The 20,148-nt window shown below is 40.4% G+C and overlaps 1 protein-coding gene across 1 annotated transcript in view; it reads right to left on the bottom strand.

Moving 5' to 3' along the window:
• The window catches only part of CCDC7 (coiled-coil domain containing 7), a 279,639-nt gene that overhangs the window by 78,530 nt on the left and 180,961 nt on the right, over positions 1-20,148 (bottom strand). Inside the window, exons 26-27 of the mRNA XM_088844150.1 lie at positions 18,315-18,425; positions 13,597-13,707 (exon numbers count right to left, since the gene is read on the bottom strand). Coding sequence (XP_088700276.1) covers positions 13,597-13,707; positions 18,315-18,425 — 222 coding nt within the window. The remainder of the gene's footprint in view (positions 1-13,596; positions 13,708-18,314; positions 18,426-20,148) is intronic.

Here is a 20,148-nt window from a genome sequence, read left to right as displayed (position 1 = left end):
TGCCAGTACCATACTATCTTGATGACTGTAGCTTTGTAGTATAGCCTGAAGTCAGGCAGGTTGATTCCTTCAGTTCCATTCTTCTTTCACAAGATTGCTTTGGCTATTTGAGGTGTTTTTTTTTCCATATAAATCGTGAAATTATTTGTTCCAGTTCTGTGAAAAATACTGGTAGCTTGATAGGGATTGCACTGAATGTATAGATTGCTTTGGGTAGTATACTCATATTCACTATATTGATTCTTCCAATCCATGAACATGGTATATTTCTCCATCTATTTGGGTACTCTTTGATTTCTTTCATCAGTGTTTTATAGTTTTCTATATATAGGTCTTTTGTTTCTTTAGGTAGATATATTCCTAAGTATTTAATTCTTTACATTGCAATGGTGAATGGAACTGTTTCCTTAATTTCTCTGTTTTCTCATTGTTAGTGTATACGAATGCAAGGGATTTCTCTGTGTTAATTTTATATCCTGCAACTTTACTATATTCATAGCTCTAGTAATTTTCTGGTAGAGTCTTTAGGGTTTTCTATGTAGAGGATCATGTCATCTGCAAACAGTGAGAGCTTTACTTCTTTTCCAATCTGGATTCCTTTTATTTCTTTTTTCTGCTCTGATTTCTGTGGCCAAAACTTCCAGAACTATGTTGAATAGTAGTGGTGAGAGTAGGCACCCTTCTCTTGTTCCTGACTTTAGGGAAAATGCTTACAATTTTTCACCACTGAGGATAATGTTTGCTGTGGGTTTGTCATATACAGCTTTTATTATGTTAAGGAATGTTCCTTCTATTCCTGCTTTCTGGAGGGTATTTATCATAAATGGGTGTTGAATTTTGTCAAAGACCTTCTCTGCATCTATTGGGATAATCATATGGTTTTTATTTTTCAATTTGTTAAAGTGGTGGATTACGTTGATTGACTTGTGGATATTGAAGAATCCTTGCATCCCTGGGATATAGCCCACTTGGTTATGATGTATGACCTTTTAAATATGTTGTTGGATTCTGTTTGGTAGAATTTTGTTGAGGATTTTTGCATCTTTGTTCATCAGTGATATTGGCCTGTAGTTTTCTTTTTTGGAGGCATCTTTGTCAGGTTTGGGTATTAGGGTGTTGGTGGGCTCATAGAATGAGTTTGGAAGTTTACCTTCCTCTGCAATTTTCTGGAAGAGTTTGAGTAGGATAGGTGTTAGCTCTTCTCTAAATTTTTGGTAGAATTCAGCTGTGAAGCCGTTTGGTCCTGGGCTTTTGTTTGCTGGAAGATTTCTGATTACAGTTTTAATTTCCGTGCTTGTGATGGGTCTGTTAGGATTTTCTATTTCTTCCTGGTTCAGTTTGGAAAGTTGTACTTTTCTAAGCATTTCTTGCAAGTTGTCCATTTTATTGGCATATAGTTTCTGACACTTTCTTATGATCCATTGTATTTCTGTGTTGTCTGTTGTGATTTCTCTATTTTTTCCTAATTTTGTTGATTTGATTCTTCTCCCTTTGTTTCTTGATGAGTCTGGCTAATGGTTTGTCAATTTTATTTATCTTCTCAAAAATCCAGCTTTTGGCTTTGTTGATTTTTGTTATGGTCTCTTTTGCTTCTTTTGCATTTATTTTTGCCCTACTTTTTGATTTCTTTCCTTTTACTAATGCTGGGGTTCTTCATTTCTTCCTTTTCTAGTTGCTTTTGGTGTAGAGTTAGGTTATTTAGTTGACTTTTTTGTTTCTTGAGGTAAGCCTGTATTGCTATGAACCTTCCCCTTATCACTGCCTTTACAGTGTCCCATAGGTTTTGGGTTGCTGTGTTTTCATTTTCATTCATTTCTATGCACATTTTGATTTCCTTTTTGATTTCTTCCGTGATTTGTTGACTATTCAGCAGCGTGTTGTTCAGCCTCCATATATTGGAATTTTTAATAGTTTTTCTCCTGTAATTGACCTCTAACCTTAATGCATTGTGGTCAGAAAAGATGCTTGGAATGATTTCAATTTTCTTGAGTTTACCAAGGCTAGATTTATGGCTCAGGATGTGATCTATCCTGGAGAAGGTTCCTTGTGCGCTTGAGAAAAAGGTGAAATTCATTGTTTTGAGGTGAAATGTCCTATAGATATCAATTAGGTCTAACTGGTCCATAGTCATTTAAAGTTTGTATTTCCTTGTTAGTTTTCTGTTTAGTTGATCTCCATAGGTGTGAGTGGGGTATTAAAGTCCCCCACTATTATTGTGTTACTGTTAACTTCCCCTTTCATACTTGTTAGCATTTGCCTTACATATTGCAGTTCTCCTATGTTGGGTGCATATATATTTATAATTGTTATATCTTCTTCTTGGATTGATCCCTTGATCATTATGTAGTGTCCTTCTTTGTCTCTTTTCACAGCCTATGTTTTAAAGTCTGTTTTATCTGATATGAGTATTGCTACTCCTGCTTTCTTTTGGTCTCTATTTGCACGGAATGTCTTTTTCCAGCCCTTCACTTTCAGTCTGTATGTGTCCCTTGTTTTGAGGTGGGTCTCTTGTAGACAACATATATAGGGGTTTTGTTTTTGTACCCATTCAGCCAGTCTTTGTCTTTTGGTTGGGGCGTTCAACCCATTCACATTTAAGGAAATTACTGATAACTGGAGATGGAATGGTTTTTCCCGTGGTCATGTATGGATGTGAGAGTTGGACTGTGAAGAAAGCTGATCGCCGAAGAATTGATGCTTTTGAACTGTGGTGTTGGAGAAGACTCTTGAGAGTCCCTTGTACCGCAAGGAGATCCAACCAGTCCATTCTAAGGGAGATAGATCCTGGGTGTTCACTGGAAGGACTGATGCTAAAACTGAAACTGCAATACTTTGGCCACCTCATGCAACGAGTTGACTCACTGGAAAAGACTCTGATGCTGGGAAAGGTTGGGGGCGGGAGGAGAAGGGGACGACCGAGAATGAGATGGCTGGATGGCATCACCGACTCTGTGGACATGAATTTGAGTGAACTCCGGGAGTTGGTGATGGACAGGGAGGCCTGGCGTGCTGTGATTCATGGGGTCGCAGAGAGTCGGACACGACTGAGCAACTGAACTGAACTGAACTGGACATGGAACAACAGAGTGGTTCCAAATAGGAAAAGGAGTACATCAAGGCTGTATATTGTCACCATGCTTATTTAACTTATATGCAGAGTACATCATGAGAAATGCTGGGCTGGAAGAAGCACAAGCTGGAATCAAGATTGCCAGGAGAAATATAAATAACCTCAGATATGCAGATGACACCACCCTTATGGCAGAAAGTTAAGAGGAACTAAAGAGCCTCTTGATGAAAGTGAACGAGGAGAGTGAAAAAGTTGTCTTAAAGTTCAACATTCAGAAAACAAAGATCATGGCATCTGATCCCATCACTTCATGGGAAATAGATGGGGAAACAGTGGAAACAGTGTCAGACTTTATTTTTTTGGACTTAAGAATCACTGGAGATGGTGATTGCAGCCATGAAATCAAAAGTCGCTTACTCATTGGAAAGTTATGACCAACCCAGATAGCATATTGAAAAGCAGAGACATTACTTTGCTAACAAAGGTTCGTCTAGTCAAGGCTATGCTTTTTCCAGTAGTCATGTATGGATGTGAGAGTTGGACTATAAAGAAAGCTGAGCACCGAAGAATTGATGCTTTTGAACTGTGGTGTTGGGGAAGACTCTTGAGAGTCCCTTGGACTGCAAGGAGATCCAACCAGTCCATCCTAAAGGAGATCAGTCCTGGGTGTTCAGCTGAAGCTGAAACTGCAATACTTTGGCCACCTCATGCTTAGAGTTGACTCATTGGAAAAGACCCTGATGCTGGGAGGGATTCGGGGCAGGAGGAGAAAGGGACAACAGAGGATGAGATGGCCGGATGGCATCACTGACTCGATGGACATGAGTTTGGGTAACCTGTGGGAGTTGGTGATGGACGGGGAGGCCTGGAGTGCTGCAATTCATGGGGTCGCAAAGAGTCGGACATGCATGAGCGACTGAACTGAACTGAAGATCCCAGTGCCATTTACTTTGTTATTTTGGGTTTGAGTTTATACACCTTTTCTGTGTTTCCTGTCTAGAGAAGATCCTTTAGCATTTGTTGAAGAGCTGGTTTGGTGGTGCTGAATTCTCTCAGCTTTTGCTTGTCTGTAAAGCTTTTGATTTCTCCTTCATATTTGAATTAGATCTTTGCTGGGTACAGTAATCTGGGTTGTAGGTTTTTCTCTTTCATCACTTTAAGTATGTCCTCTCATTCCCTTCTGGCCTGAAGAGTTTCTACAGAAAGATCAGCAGTTAAACTTATGGGTATCCCCTTGTGTGTTATTTGTTGTTTTTGCCTTGCTGTTTTTAATATTTGTTCTTTGTGTTTGATCTTTGTTAATTTGATTAATATGTGTCTTGGGGTGTTTCACCTTGGGTTTATCCTGTTTGATACTCTCTGGGTTTCTTGGACTTGGGTTACTATTTCCTTACCCATTTTAGGGAAGTTTTCAACTATTATCTCCTCAAGTATTTTCTCATGGTCTTTCTTTTTGTCTTCTTCTTTTGGGACTCCTATGATTCGGATGTTGGGGTGTTTAACATTGTCCCAGAGGTCACTGAGGTTGTCCTCATTTCAATTTTTTTCTTTTTTTTCTCTCTGTTTCATTTATTTCTACCATTCTATCTTATATCTCACTTATCCTATCTCCTGCCTCTGTTATTCTACTGTTGGTTCCCTCCAGAGTGTGTCTGATCTCATTTACTGTATTACTCATTATATATTGACTCTTTTTTACTTCCTCTAGGTCCTTGTTAAACATTTCTTGTATCTTCACAATCCTTGTCTCCAGGCCATTTACCTGTAACTCCATTTTGTTTTCAAGATTTTGGATCATTTTCACTATCTTTATCTGAATTCTTTTTCAGGTAGATTCCCTATTTCTTCCTCTTTTGTTTGGTTTGGTGGGCCTTTATCCTGATCCTTTACCTGCTAGGTATTTCTCTGCCTTTTCATCTTGTTTAGATTGCTGTGTTTGGGGTGGCCGTTCCGTCTTCTGTTTGTGGTTCCTCTTTATTGTGGAGGTTCCTTGCTGTGGGTGGGGTTGGAAAGGTGGCTTGTCAATGTTTCCTGATTAGGGAAGGCTGTGTCAGTGTTCTGGTGGGTGGAGCTGGATTTCTTCTCTTTGGAGTGCAATGAAGTGTCCAGTAGTGAGTTTTGAGATGTCAGTGGGTTTGGTGTGACTTTGGGCAGCCTGTATATTGAAACTTAGGGCAATGTTCCTATGTTGCCGGACAATTTGCATGGTATGTCTTGCTCTGGAACTTGTTGACCCTTGGGTGGTGCTTGGTTTCAGTGTATGTATGGAGGCATTTGATGTTCCCTGGAATCAGGAGTTCTCTGGTGATCTCAGGTTTGGGGCTTAAGCCTCCTGCCTCTGGATTTCAGTCTTATTCTTATAGTAGCCTCAAGACTTCTCCATCTATACAGCACCGATGATAAAACATCTAGGTTAGTGATGAAAAGTTTCTCCACAGTGAGGGCCACCTGGAGAGGTTCACAGAGTTACATGGAGAAGAGGGAGGAGGCAGATAGAGGTGACCAGGAGGAGAAGAGCGGGAGTCAAAAAGGGAGAGAGCAAGCTAGCCAGTAATCCATTCCCTATGTGTTCTCCCTAGTCTGGATCCCTCAGAGATGTTCACGGAGTTACACAGAGAAGAGAAGAGGGAGGAAGGAGACAGAGGTAATGAGCAGGAGAAAAGGGGGAATCAAAAGGAGAGAGACATCCAGCCTGTAATCAGTTCCCTAAGTGTTCTCCACAGCCTGAAACACACAAAGAGATTCACAGAGTTGGGTAGAGAAGAGAAAGAGGGGGAGGAGATAGAGGCGACCTGGTGGAGAAAAAGGAGAGTCAAAAGGGGGAGAGAGCAATCAAGTCAGTAATCACACTCCCAAGTAAAAATGGGTACTGGAGATTGGGTTCTTAAAGGTACAAAATTGATAACAAATATCAAAAAGCAAAGATTAAAAATCTAGGGTAGAGGTTAGACTCTCAAAAATACAATATTAAAAAAACAAAACAAAGTCACAAACATTATAAGAAATATATATGAAGTTTGCTTTAAATATAGCATCTTTTTTTGCAAGGTAATAGTAGGTTATAAAAATGAAAATTAAAGCAGTAATTGAGGACTTTAAAAAAGTTTAAAAAATTTAAAAAATGATAATAGTAAAAATATATCTAGGAATTTCTCTGGAGCTGTTGTGGACAGTGTGGGGTCAGTTCAGTTTCAGATAGTTCCTTCATCTGGCTCATACTTCTCAAGATCTATAGGCCCCTTCCAATGTAGTCATTGCTAACTATACGGTTTTAATCTGTTGCACCTGTCACTTCCAAAGCGGTCCCCTCTGTTTATTTTAGCTTCTTCTGTTTGCTGGTCTCTTCAGTGTCTAATTTCCGCTCTGACACCAGCAGGCAATGGTGGTCACTTATTTAGGTTTACTTGTTCAGTCGTGCTGTGGGGAGGGAGGAACACTGCAAACAAATATTACTGGTGTGTGTGGGGAGTGCTTGCAGTGTTTCAGCCACACTGGGTTTGCCCCCCCTCACTGCATGTGTGCTTTCATGGTCTACATTGCTCAGGCTCCAGGTTGCTCTGCCAGGAACTGTCTGAGGTGGGCCCTGGGTTGCATGCACTCCCCAGGTCTAAGCCGCTCAGGTTCAGGTTCTTGGGTACTGCACAAAGGCGCAGACTCAGTTGGGCCTGCGTCTTGTGCCCTTCCCAGGTCTGAGCAGCTCAGGTGACTAGGTGTTTGGTGAGCATAGTCACCCCCAGGTGGAGGGTGCATCTTATCGCCTCCCCTGTCACAGCCGCTCAGTGTTCTGGGTGTACAATGTGTGCGTCTTCTCAGGTGTCCCGTGTGTCTCTTCTGGGGAGCTGATCTCTGGCTGTGACCCTCCCGGCAGATGTCAACCATCCAGAATCCCAAGAAGTCTTGGTTAGCAACGAAGCCTGCTAACAGTTTGGTAGAGGATGCCTCTCTGGGGCCGTGATTGCCCCTTTCTGGCTCTGGCTGCAACCTCCCACCACCTGCTTGTCTCCGACGGGGGATGGGCCAGTCTGCAGCCTGCAAGCTCTCCTCTGGTATTTGCTCAGTCCTTTGTTCTGTGAGTGGGCCTGGCAGTGTGTTAGGTTAAGGCTTTTCGTAGGACAGTTCTCTCTCTCTCTCTTTTTTCTTTCTCTCTCTGGCTATCCCACAGTTTGGGTTGCTATCTCACGTTAGTTCCCTCAGGTTGCCCTCAGGTCATTCTGGCCCAGTCCTTACCCTAAGCAATGCAGCCTGCACCACTTGCTGGTGGTGGATGCGAGCACTGGGAGTTGCCATTAGACACGTAATCTGTGGGTTTAAATTATTGATTTATTTATTTTTCTTCCCAGTTTTGTTGCCCTCTGAGATTCCAAGACTCCCCACAGACCTGCCAATGTTTCCTGATGTTTTGAATTTCTCTTTTAAGACTCCCTTCCCAGGACGGATCTCCATCCCTACCTCTTTTGTCTCTCTTTTTATCTTTTATATTTTGTCCTACATCCTTTTGAAGACAATGGGCTGCCTTTCTGGGTACCTGATGTCCTCTGCTAGCATTCAGAAGTTGTTTTGTGGAATTTGCTGAGCGTTCAAATGTTCTTTCAATGAATTTGTCAGGGAGAAAGTGGCTTCCCCGTCCTTTTCCTCTTCCATCTTAGGACCGCCCCCCAGCAAGTAAATTTTATTCTGGTCTTCAGATTTCATGAGCTATTTATACTTTAGGTTAATACATAATAATAGACAAAACAATGAAAATGCCTGTTTAGAAAGTCAATCATTAATTATAAAACATAGCCATCTAAATGTTCAAGTATAGGAGATCGGGTGAATAAAGTGATTATGTATACCACAAGTATGGTATTGGTATAATGTAAATATGCTACAATGGTAGATAATTCTGTGTGTATATACGTACACATACTATGTATAGTATATAAATATCTGAACATAGAGAGTGACATTCACTTCCCTTATTATCAATGCATCAGATGCTTGCCAGATGTCATGTCATGGGAAAATTAAAGTGGTGGGGACACTGGTAGAGCTCCTGCCCTTTCATGTTTCAGTGCAGTTTAATACTACTGCAGTAAGTGAATAAAGACTTTTTACTTTCAGTTTGGTTCACTGTCTTTATAGACTACCTTCACAACTGATAGCTCTCTTTTCAGCGACAAATGGTGGCAAGCAGGGTGGCCCAATTAAGTACAATGTCTTTCTGGAAAAGTATAAAGCATGAAGATCCACCTGGGCATTTTGGGGAAATGTTAGACAAGACTACAAGGCTTGTTGGGGAGTACTAACTGGTCAATTGCAAGAGTCTGAGGGTCCAACAATGCACTGTGCTAGCCACAGCAATGAGCCTCAGGAAGTGCTACATCAAGAATACCCGAGAGCACTCTTGGAGAGGACTTGCGGTTCAGTTGTTCGGTAGTGACCAACTATTTGTGACCTCATGGATTGCAGCATGCCAGGCTTTTCTGTCCTTCACCATATCCCGGAGTTTGCTCAAACTCATGTCCATTGAGTCGTTGATGCCATCCAACCATCTCATCCTCTGTCGTCCCCTTCTCCTTCCACCTTCGATCTTTCCCAGCATCAGGTCTTTTCTAAGGAATCAACTTTTCACATCAGGTGGCCAAAGCACTGGAGCTTCAGCTTCAGCATCAGTTCTTCCAATGAACATTCAGGATTGATTTCCTTTTTAAGATTGATTGGTTTGATCTCCTTGCAGTCCAAGGGACTCTCAAGAGTCTTCTCCAACACCACAGTTCAAAAGCATCAAGTCTTTGGTGTTCAGCATTCTTTATGGTCCAACTGTCACATCCATACATTACTGCTGGAAAAAGCATAGCTTTGACTAGATGGACCTTTGTCAGATAGCTTTTTAATATGCTACCTAGGTTGGTCATAGCTTCTCTTCCAAGGAGCAAGCATCTATTAATTTCATGACTGCAGTCACCATCTGCAGTGATTTTGGAGCCCAAGAAAATAAACTATGTCACTGTTTCCATTGTTTCCCCATCTATCTGCCACGAAGTGATGGGGCCAGATGCCATGATCTTCATTTTTTGAATGTTGAGTTTTAAGCCATATTTTTCACTCTCCTCCTTCACCTTCATCAAGAGACGCTTTAGTTCCTCTTTGCTTTCTGCCATAAGGGTGGTGTCATCTGCATGTCTGAGGTTATTTGTATTTCTCCCAGAAATCCTGATTCCAGCTTGTGCTTCATCTAGACTTGAATTTTGCATGATGTACTCTGCATGTAAGTTAATTAAGCATGGTGACAATACATTGCCTTGACGTACTCCTTTCCCAATTTGGAACCAGTCCGCTGTTCCATGTCCATTTCTAACTGTTGCTTCTTGCCTACACACAGGTTTCTCAGGAGCAGGTAAGGTGGTCTGGTATTCCCATCTCTTTAAGAATTTTCCCCAGTTTGTTGTGATCTACACAGTCAAAGGCTTTTGAGTAGGCAATGAAACAGATGTTTTCCTGGCATTCTCTTGCTTTTTCTATGATGCAGAGGATGTTGGCAATTTGATCTCTAGTTCCTCTGCCTTTTCTAAACCTACATTGTACATCTGGAAGTTCTAAGTTCACATACTGCTGAAGCCTAGCTTGGAGACTTTGAGCATTTCTTTGCTAGAATGTAAAATCAGGGCAACTGTGTGGTAGCTTGAAAATTCTTTGGCATTGCCTTTGTTTGGGATTGGAATGAAAACCGACCTTTTCTGGTCCTGTGGCCACTGCTGAGTTTCCCAGTTTGCTGGCATATTGAGTGCAGCACTTTAACAGCATTATTTTAGGATTTTCAATAGCTCAGCTGGAATTCTATCATCTCCACTAGCTTTGTTTGTAGCGATGCTTCCTAAGGCCCACTTGACTTCACATTCCAGGATGTCTGGCTCTAGGTCAGTGATCACACCATTGTGATTATCTAGGTCATGAAGATTTTTTTTTTTGTATAATTCTTCTGTGTATTCTTGCCACCTCTTCTTAATATACTCTGCTTCTGTTAGGTCTGTACTGTTTGCGCCCTTTATTGTGCCCATCTTTGTATGAAATGTTCCCTTGGTATCTCTAATTTTCTTGACAAGATCTCCAGTCTTTCCTATTCTATTGTTTTCCTCTATTTCTTTGCACTGTTCACTGAGGAAAGATTTCTTATCTCTCCGTGCTATTCTCTGGAACTCTGCATTCAGATGAGTATATCTTTCCTTTTATCCTTTACCTTTTACTTCTCTAATCTTTCTTAGCTATTTGTAAGACCTCCTCAGGCAACCATTTTGCCTTCTTGCATTTCTTTTTTGGGGAGATGGTTTTGATCACCACCTCCTGTACAATGGTATGAATCTCAGTCCATAGCTCTTCAGGCACTCTGTCTATCAGATCTAATCCCTTGAATCTATTTCTCACTTCCATTGTATAATGTGTTTTCTATGACCAGTGTGTTCTTTTGGCAATAGTCTGTTAGCCTCTGCCCTGATTCATTTTGTACTCCAAGGCTAAACTTGCTCTTTATTTTAGGTATCTCTTGATTTCCTACTTCTGCATTCCAGTCCCCTATTTTGAAAAAGACATCTTTTTCTTTTTTTGGTGTTAGTTCTAGAAGGTCTTGTAGGCCTTCATAGAACCATTCAACTTCAGATTCTTTGGCATTAGTGGTTGCATTACTGTAATATTGAATGGTTTGCCTTGGAAATGAACAGAGATCATTCTGTTGTTTTTCAGATTGCATCCAAGTACTGCATTTCAGACTCTTTTGTTGACTGTGAGGGCTATTCCATTTCTTCTAAGGGATTCTTGCCCACAGTAGTAGATATAATGATCATCTGAATTAAATTCACCCATTTCCATCCGTTTTAGTTCACTGATTCCTAAAATGTCGATGTTTAATCTTGCCATCTCCTGTTTGATCACTTCCAGTTTACCTTGATTCATGGATGTAACATTCTAGGTTCTTATGCAATACTGTTGTCAGTTTTAATGAGGTCCCAGACAATGATGGACAGCCTAAAACTGAGACTTACGATTGAATTAAATGAATACAGAACTCTTCGGGATTGCTCTGTCTGTGATGTAAAGAAGCCTTAGAGAATTGAGTTGTTCACTTGCATGATGAAAGAAGCAATCAAACTCAGTGAGGCACCATGGTACTTTGTGGGCTGCATCACTATATAGCCCCTTCTTAAGTGTGCCCTGAAAGCAGGAAGTTTGCTCAAGGTGGAGGGAGAAAGAGGGAAGAGGACAGGCAAACACTGAGACCCTTTCCTTTCTCAGTTGGGTACTATTTATGCTCTGGCAGCTTTCAGCCTGAACCTGTCACTAAAATTTTGTTTGGACCACCACTGCAGAGTCTATAGCAGCCCTGTTAACCATGCTATAGTAATGAATAAGAATAGTAGATAAACTTGTTGACCAGGCCAGGTTTCTAGATTTATTTCTGCTATTCCTGCTGGTTATTGAGCTAAACCAAAGCACCTTATAAGGTCAGGTGATAATGTTCTGCCACAAAATCCAGAACTTAACTGACCTACTTTTAGACACAGAGAAAACACCTTCTGCTCAAATGGTAAAGACTGGCTAAGAGAGCAATATAAAATGGTAACCATGCACTTTCTCCTGGATGATGCTTCTAGAGAAGCTCTCTGAGTCTGGATACTCAAAGAGGAGGTAGATGGCCAGGTATCAGCCATAGGGCCACAAAACACAGCCTCATTAGAGTCTGCATGTTTAACAACTGCTATGATAAATTGAAATTATCCCCTCTGGCTCTTCCTGTGAATATGGAGATGAATAGGTGAGCCCCTCTAACATTCAGCAACAAACAAGACAAAACTGCAGATCAGATCTTAGGATCTCCAGTAGGGACCAGAGGTTGTATCCCAAGGTCAGAGTTGAATGTGGAGGTAGGGAAAAGTTGCATTTCTGGGACTTTGGGATACCAGTACAGAGGTGGCTGTGACCCTCAAACCCCAGCACCAGAATGAGGGGAAAAAACAATGTCTCTGATTTTGGATCTGAGGTCATTACCAGTGGGACCCTTACCTAGATCCAGCTATCAGTGGGTCTCTTTGGCCAACTCCAATCTCCAACAAAAACTTCTTAGGGCATTCACTATTGAATTTATCAGTGATATAGATGTGCTGCCTAAGTGAACACCTGCTCACATTTGCCCATAAGCCCTGAAGAAAACTGTTCCAGCTGGCACTATTTTAGTGGGCATATGGAAGACCATAACCTTCCTGACTAGCAGCCTGGAGTGCTGTTGTTTCTCAAAAACAGCAGCAACTGCCTAGAATAAAAAAGCAAAAAGGAACGCCTTCATTGCTGAGTTCAAGAATAACAAGGTCCTTCATGAGACTAATTCTCACTCAATAGCCTCATCTAACCTGTGCACATGGCCTTAGGAGCATGGAGTCTCGATGACTATTGGCAGCTCAACACTGTAGTAAAACTGAGCACTGGCAGAACCTGACTTTGACACTGTCACAGAGGCTACTGCCCAAGATAAAGAAACTTGGTTTACAATAACTGACATCTCAAATTCCCTTTTCAGCATCACTGTCCATGTGGATAATCAGGATCAGTTTACTTTTATGTGTTGCAATATACCACTAATGTCCATCCAAAAGTCTACCTAAATTCCCCTACTATCTGTCATCAGATATGATGAGACCTAGAAAAATTCAAGCTTCTGGAAGGAACACTAGCCTTCCACTATGTTGAAGACATCTTCCTGGTGGTCCCAGACAAGGGCACTACCCAATGATGACTGGTCATTCTGTGGACTCACATTAGGCAACATGATGAGACATTAATATAGATGAGGCACCATGACCCATCACCCAAGTGAAATTCCTAGGCATGATCTGGAAAAAGAAACAACATCCTATCCAGAGGAAACAAGTGACAATATCTGGTCTTCTCAACTTCCCCAAATAAAAAGAGTTGCAACAATTGGTGGTACTTTTCCGGTATTGGCACTTTCCAAACAGGGAACTTGATGGCACCTATCTATGAGGTCATCAAGAAGACCTCACCTTTGTGTGGCCCAACTAACAGAATACCCTGGTGGGGGGTCTCCATCAAGCCTCCAGGCTGCCCTTCCCCTAAGCCTCTCTGATTTCTATTTGCTGTCTTAGTTACAGATCTCAAAAACTTCTCAGTTTATCATTTGGAGCCTAGGAAGAACGACACTGCTACTGGTCAGAAGTGCCTACTGGGCAGAATTTCCTGGAACCTGTAATTTCCCAGAGTCAGCTAAAAGGTATACACAATTAGAGATATGACTGAGCTTAGGGGATACTGAGTGCATGCTTTATGGCTGTGAAATAATCTTATGACAAAGAAATTACAGTCCAAAGGTATTAACACTTTGGATCTTGTTCTCTAGTTATCTTTGGGTATTCACAGTTGAGGTCATTTATTTTTAATTCTATAAAATATACACTTAAATACATTTTCATCAACCAAAGAAAAAAGATTTTCTGATGAGATTAAAATAATTTAAAAGTTACCATAATTATTATACTTACTCTGACTCCTTTCCCTTCTGTAATTTATTTGTTTCTCTACTTGCGTTTGGAGTTTTGACACTGGAGATTGATTAAAAACCATAAGATTTTCATCTGGTACTCCAATATGAGCTACATAAAGAGATGAAGAGATGCATCACTTCATGGGAAATAGATGGAAAAACAGTGGAAACAGTGTCAGACTTTATTTTTTTGGGTTCCAAAATCACTGCAGATGCTGATTGCAGCCAGGAAATTAAAAGGCGCTTACTCCTTGGAAGGAAAGTTATGACCAACCTTGATAATATATTAAAAAGCAGAGACATTACTTTGCCAACAAAGGCCCGTCTAGTCAAGGCTATGGTTTTTCCCGTGATCATGTATGGATGTGAGAGTTGGACTGTGAAGAAAGTCGATCGCCAAAGAATCGATGCTTTTGAACTGTGGTGTTGGAGAAGACTCTTGAGTCCCTTGTACCTCAAGGAGATCCAACCAGTCCATTCTAAAGGAGATCAGTCCTGGGTGTTCATTGGAAGGACTGATGCTAAAGCTGAAACTCCAATACTTTGGCCACCTCATGCGACGAGTTGACTCACTGGAAAAGACTCTGATGCTGGGAAAGGTTGGGGGCGGGAGGAGAAGGGGACGACGGAGAATGAGATGGCTGGATGGCATCACCGACTCTGTGGACATGAGTTTGAGTGAACTCCGGGAGTTGGTGATGGACAGGGAGGCCTGGCGTGCTGTGATTCATGGGGTCGCGGAGAGTCGGACACGACTGAGCGACTGAACTGAACTGAACTGAAAGAGATGCATTTAGTTCATTTAAATGGAAAAACAGATACATCATGAAATCTCTGGATTTCAAATTTACATCAAGTGTAGAGTAGAATTTTCTCTCATTTTTAAAGTTATCAGTAAACTGTCATAATGATCTTACATGCAAATAAAAGTTTTAATGGATGCTACTGAAAATGTCACATTATTTCAAAGATATTCTGAGGCATCAAATATATTTCATATTAATCCCTACTTGGGGGGCATGTATACTCTAGGTAAATACACAGTAGTAGATGAAACAATAAAAATACATATGCACAAAGTTATTCACTATAGTATTATCTGTAATTGCGAGATATTTTATTTCCTGAACAGCTAAATGTTCAAGAATAGGATATTGGTTAAATGCTGTACTAAGTCACTTCAGTTGTGTCCGATTCTTTGCAACCCTATGGATTGTAGCCCACCAGGATCCTGTGTCCATGGGGTTCTCCAGGCAAGAATACTGGAGGGGGTTGTCATGTCCTCCTCCAGGGGATCTTCCCAACCCAGGGATTGAACCTGCAGCTCTTATGTCTTCTGCACTGGCAGGCAGGTTCTTTACCATTAGCACCACCTGGGAAGCCCCTTATTGGTTGAATAAACCAAGGTATATACAATTAATTATGGTATAGTATAAACTGTGGTATATAACGTGGTACTATTTTATATATTTATGTAAAAATAATAAAAGATTTTTATAAACTACATGGAGGGATTTCTAGGAGATAATGCTAAATGGGAAAAAAATTTTAAAGGGTATTTTAAATTTTAAAGGGTATTTTAAAGGGCATTTTGGTTCAGAAGGAAGTAATCAGAAAAATGAAAAATAGATATTAAGTTTACAAGATGAAGCACAGAAAAGATAAGCATAAGAAGAAAGGGTGAGAGAGAGGAGTGGGGAATGCACAGGGACGCCCTGGAAAGAAATGATGCTCTTAAGTATACCTTGGCTAAGTAGGTCAATATGTTGCATACATTCCAAAAATAGAACTAAATCAACAAGGATAAGAAGAGGAAATGAAAACTGAAAGCAAATGAAATGAACCTACTGAAGGGTTAAAAAACCAACAATGATTCCAATTAGTCATAAATACAGTGTTTGAAACATACCCTCAATCTTGGGCAAGAGTATGGGGGAAAGACAGAAACCAAATCACTAAATATTTTTAGTAGGCTTTTCTCTTATTTTTTTTTTTGGTAGTGGTACATGCAAAGTAATTCTGTAACAGGGGTGGAAGCACTGCAGGATTGGAGCAAATATATAAATCTGCTGATGTAAGAGTCAGGTTCAACACCATGGAAGAAACACACACGAAATGAAGGAAGGCAAGCAGACCTGAGAGGCTAAAACTAAAGGTGTCTGAAACCTCATGGTTTCTTGAATATAGCTATGCATGAGCATATGCATATTTATGTGCACATGCACACATATGTGTCTATGAATATATGTACATGTGTATAAAAACTAAGGAGTATGGATCCAAGTTAAAATACTATGTGTGGTTTGATTCATTGACGGAGGAGGTAATTTTGTTTAACTTAGTAACAATGGCACCTGTAAGATCCATCAATACAGATGCTTCCTACTTTTATTCAGATCTCTAAGCTTTAATAAACAAACATAACTAGACATTAGACAAAGTCTCTATGTCTCCAGTGGGGATCTGAGGACATACCCTTTCAAAGTTCCAAGTAAGGAGGGGAAAAATTGCATTTCTTGGGCCTTTTGGATACTGGTGAACAAATTTCTGTGATTCCCATACCCATTATAGAAGGATGAGGAGGAAACAGATAATTCTGTATAGTTTTATTTCACCACCACAACTCTTTTCCAGACACAACTATGAGTAAATACACTTTGGACCTCTACAAACCCCAATCATTGCAGTTTCTACTACTGAATATGTTATTGGTAGAAATGTACTTTTAATATCAACCAGCACAACTCCTACCCTGCCCCCGCCATGAGATTTACTAAGTTTAGGTATTTTAATGGAGTATGTTAAAGATCATGACCTACCAAACTATTGGCACCTAGCACCTCAGTCTTCCAAAAACAAAGTTACCAGCCTTGGGAATGAAAAGGAGCTACCACCCTCACTGTTGAGCTTTCACAGGCCAACACTGTCTATAAATTATTTCTCCATTCAGTAACTCCACATGGCCTGTGCACAAGAACTCTGATGCCCAGACTCTAAACTGATCAAGGCTACACAAAGTATTAGAGCTGTCTCTGGCACCAGTGGTACCTGACATTGTGACATTTAGAGAGGATATCATTCAAGATAAAGAATCTTGGTACACTGCAGCTGACATCACAGATGTCCTTCTCAGCATCACTCTCCACGTGGATGATCAGGATTAGTCTGATATATGCAGTATGGGTTTATAGTGCACCACCAATATCTTCCCATGAGACTCCCTAAATTCTCTTATCTGTAATCAGTGCATAGGTTAAGACTTGGGAAAAGTCCTGCTCCTGGAGGGAGTGTTAGCTTTCCACTCTTTCAATGAAATCATCCTAGTGGGCTCAGACAAGGACACTACCCCAAAAGAATAGGATGTTCTACTTGCTTACAAGTAGGATGCAGCTCAGTTCAGTTCAGTTCAGTCGCTCAGTCGTGTCCGACTCTCCGCGACCCCATGAATCACAGCACGCCAGGCCTCCCTGTCCATCACCAACTCCCGGAGTTCACTCAAACTCATGTCCACAGAGTCGGTGATGCCATCCAGCCATCTCATTCTCCGTCGTCCCCTTCTCCTCCCGCCCCCAACCTTTCCCAGCATCAGAGTCTTTTCCAGTGAGTCAACTCGTCGCATGAGGTGGCCAAAGTATTGCAGTTTCAGCTTTAGCATCAGTCCCTCCAATGAACATCCAGGATTGATCTCCTTTAGAATGGACTGGTTGGATCTCCTTGCAGTATAAGGGACTCTCAAGAGTCTTCTCCAACACCACAGTTCAAAAGCATCGATTCTTCGGCGGTCAGCCTTCTTCACAGTCCAACTCTCACATCCATACATGACCACGGGAAAAACCATTGCCTTGACTAGACGGACCTTGGTTGGCAAAGTAATGTCTCTGCTTTTTAATATACTATCAAGGTTGGTCATAACTTTCCTTCCAAGGAGCAAGCGTCTTTTAATTTCATGGCTGCAATCAGCATCTGCAGTGATTTTGGAGCCCAAAAAAATAAAGTCTGACACTGTTTCCACTGTTTTTCCAGCAGCTAGGCCATTATTAACAAGGCACAAGGACTCAAAACTGAAGTAAAATTCCTGAGCATGATCTGTAAGGGGCATAGTCCAGAGAAAATGACTGTCATGCTTTTGACTGTCTCTGCCTCTGAAATAAAAATCATCAGAGTAACTGGTGGGACTACACAGACACAGCCTCACTCTCACAGGATCACCTAGAATCCATCAGGTTCCCACAAAGATCACTGTTTGCTTGGGGCCTTGATGGGCAGGACCATTCAAGCTGACTGCCCTATGTGCCCTTTTTGTGGAGCCCTCTGATTTCCAAGCATTGTTTCAGTTAGAAACCTCAATAACATCTCTCTTTGCCTATGGCAATCTATGGCCACTACCACACATCAAAGTCATTCTTTGGGCTTTGAGTCCATAATCTGCCAGAGATGGCTAAAAAGTATATATTCTTTATGAGGTCTATTATTGGTGTTGGTGAATAATAAGAGCATGACCTTGGTCATGTAATAATCCTAGGCTAAGAAATTGCAACCAAAACATATAATACATTTGCTTTTTTTCTATAATTTTGTCAAGGTTATCACATTTTATGTCAAAGTTTTAAATTTCTACAAAATATTTGTTCAAACACATATTTATGAACCAAATAAAGCTCTTCTGACATATTTAACTTAAAACTATATATAATTATTGCTAATTATCATACTTACTCTTGAGTCTTTCTCCTATGGAAGTTCTTTGTTTCTTTACTTGTGCTTGTTTTTTTAACTCTGAATCTTCATGTTCAAGTATAAGATTTCCACCTGGCACTTTATCAGGAGCTATATAAAGAGATAAATTAAGTCTTTTAATAGGAAAAATAACGACTAAAAATTCTAGATTTTAAACTCAGAAACATTTTCTCTCATTTGTATAAAGTCCTAAGTAAATTATCATAACACTAGATCTGATATGAAAATTTACAGAATATTTTTAATGGATATTTATTGAAGCTGTCTCTTTGTTTTATAAATATTCTCAGGTATCAATATGTTTATATGAGATTCTAATGTTCATAAATTATTTATGCTTTAGGATAATATATATGTACAGACCAACCAATGAAAATACTTGTGCATAAGTTTGGTCATTATAGCATTATTTGCAATCACAAGATATTCAAAATCATCTAAGTGTTCAAACAATAGTATAGTACCTTTCACAATATATGTAAATCAAATCATTATGCTGTATATCTTAAACTTACACAATGATATATGTCAAATATATCTCAATAAAATGAAAAAGTACCATAGTACCAATTATAGTATATGATGATATAGGTATATAAATTGTAGTATACACGGTGTACAGGTGATGTGATGTGGAGCAAATATCTGTACCCAGACTGAGACATTCCCCTTCCCTATTATCAATACATCAGATGCTTGCCAGATGTCATGGGAAAAAGAAAGACTGTTGGGAACACTGGTAGAGCTCATGCCCTTTCATGTTTAGACTCCTACTTAATTATTGTAGTAAGTGAATAAAAGCTTTTTACTTTCAATTTGGTTCATTGTCTTTTTTTTAAATTAATTTAATTGGAGGCTAATTACTTTACATTATTGTATTGGTTTTGCCATACATTGACATGAATCTTCCCCGGGTGTACATGTGTTCCCCATCTTGAACCCCTCTCCCACCTACCTCCCCATCCCATCCCTGGTTCATTGTCTTTACAGATCACCTTCACAACTGATAGCTCTCTTCTCAGTGACAAATGGTGGCAAGCAGGGTGGCCCAATTAAACACAATGTCTTTCTGGAAAAGTAAAAAGCATGAAGATCCCCCAGGGCATTTTGGGTAGAAACTAGAGAGGACTACAAGGCCTGCTGGGGAGTACTAGCTGGTCAATTGCAAGAGTTTGAAGGTCCAACTTTGCTAGCAACAGCTATGAATCTCAAGAACGCCTGGGGGCACTCTTGGACAGGGCTAGCAGATTGCTTATGCAAGCTTCCTGGGCTAGAGGGGTAATGATGGTCCTTCTCTTTAGCCCCAGAATCCCTGCCAAAATGCCTGGTGGAATTAGTGATCTAACAGAGGGACTCTGGGAAATTTGTGGAAGCAATCTCTGGGTACTCCTTGTCCTTTGATGACAGTGCTAAAAACTGTCACATCCCTGCAAGCTAAGTTGCACCCAACAATTGTTGTCAAGTTTAATGAGGTCCCCATTCTGGCGGGCTACAGTCCATGGGGTTGCAAAGAGTCAGAAACGACTGAGAGACTAGGCACAGCACACAGAACCAACAACAATGGACAGCCTACAATATAGCAAGTTACTGAGACTCATGATTGAATTAAATGAATATAGAATGCTTTGAGACTGCATTGTCCATGATATAAAGAGAACTTAGAGACTTGCATGATAAAGTAAGAATCTTTTTTACCCTACTTTTTTTTTTTCTTCAACACTTTCTACTTCTAGTCTGATAATTTTACTAATTCATAAAATTTTCAAGCAAGCGAAGTATGGAATGAACTGATTTCAAGGAGGTAATTTTCTTA

Source organism: Moschus berezovskii, chromosome 15 (genome assembly GCF_049115385.1).
Source record: "Moschus berezovskii isolate FMDL1 chromosome 15, NW_MosBer_1.0, whole genome shotgun sequence".
Lineage (NCBI taxonomy): Eukaryota > Metazoa > Chordata > Mammalia > Artiodactyla > Moschidae > Moschus > Moschus berezovskii.
Note: the sequence above shows the minus strand (reverse complement) of the source record. Positions and strands in the feature narration are given on the sequence as shown.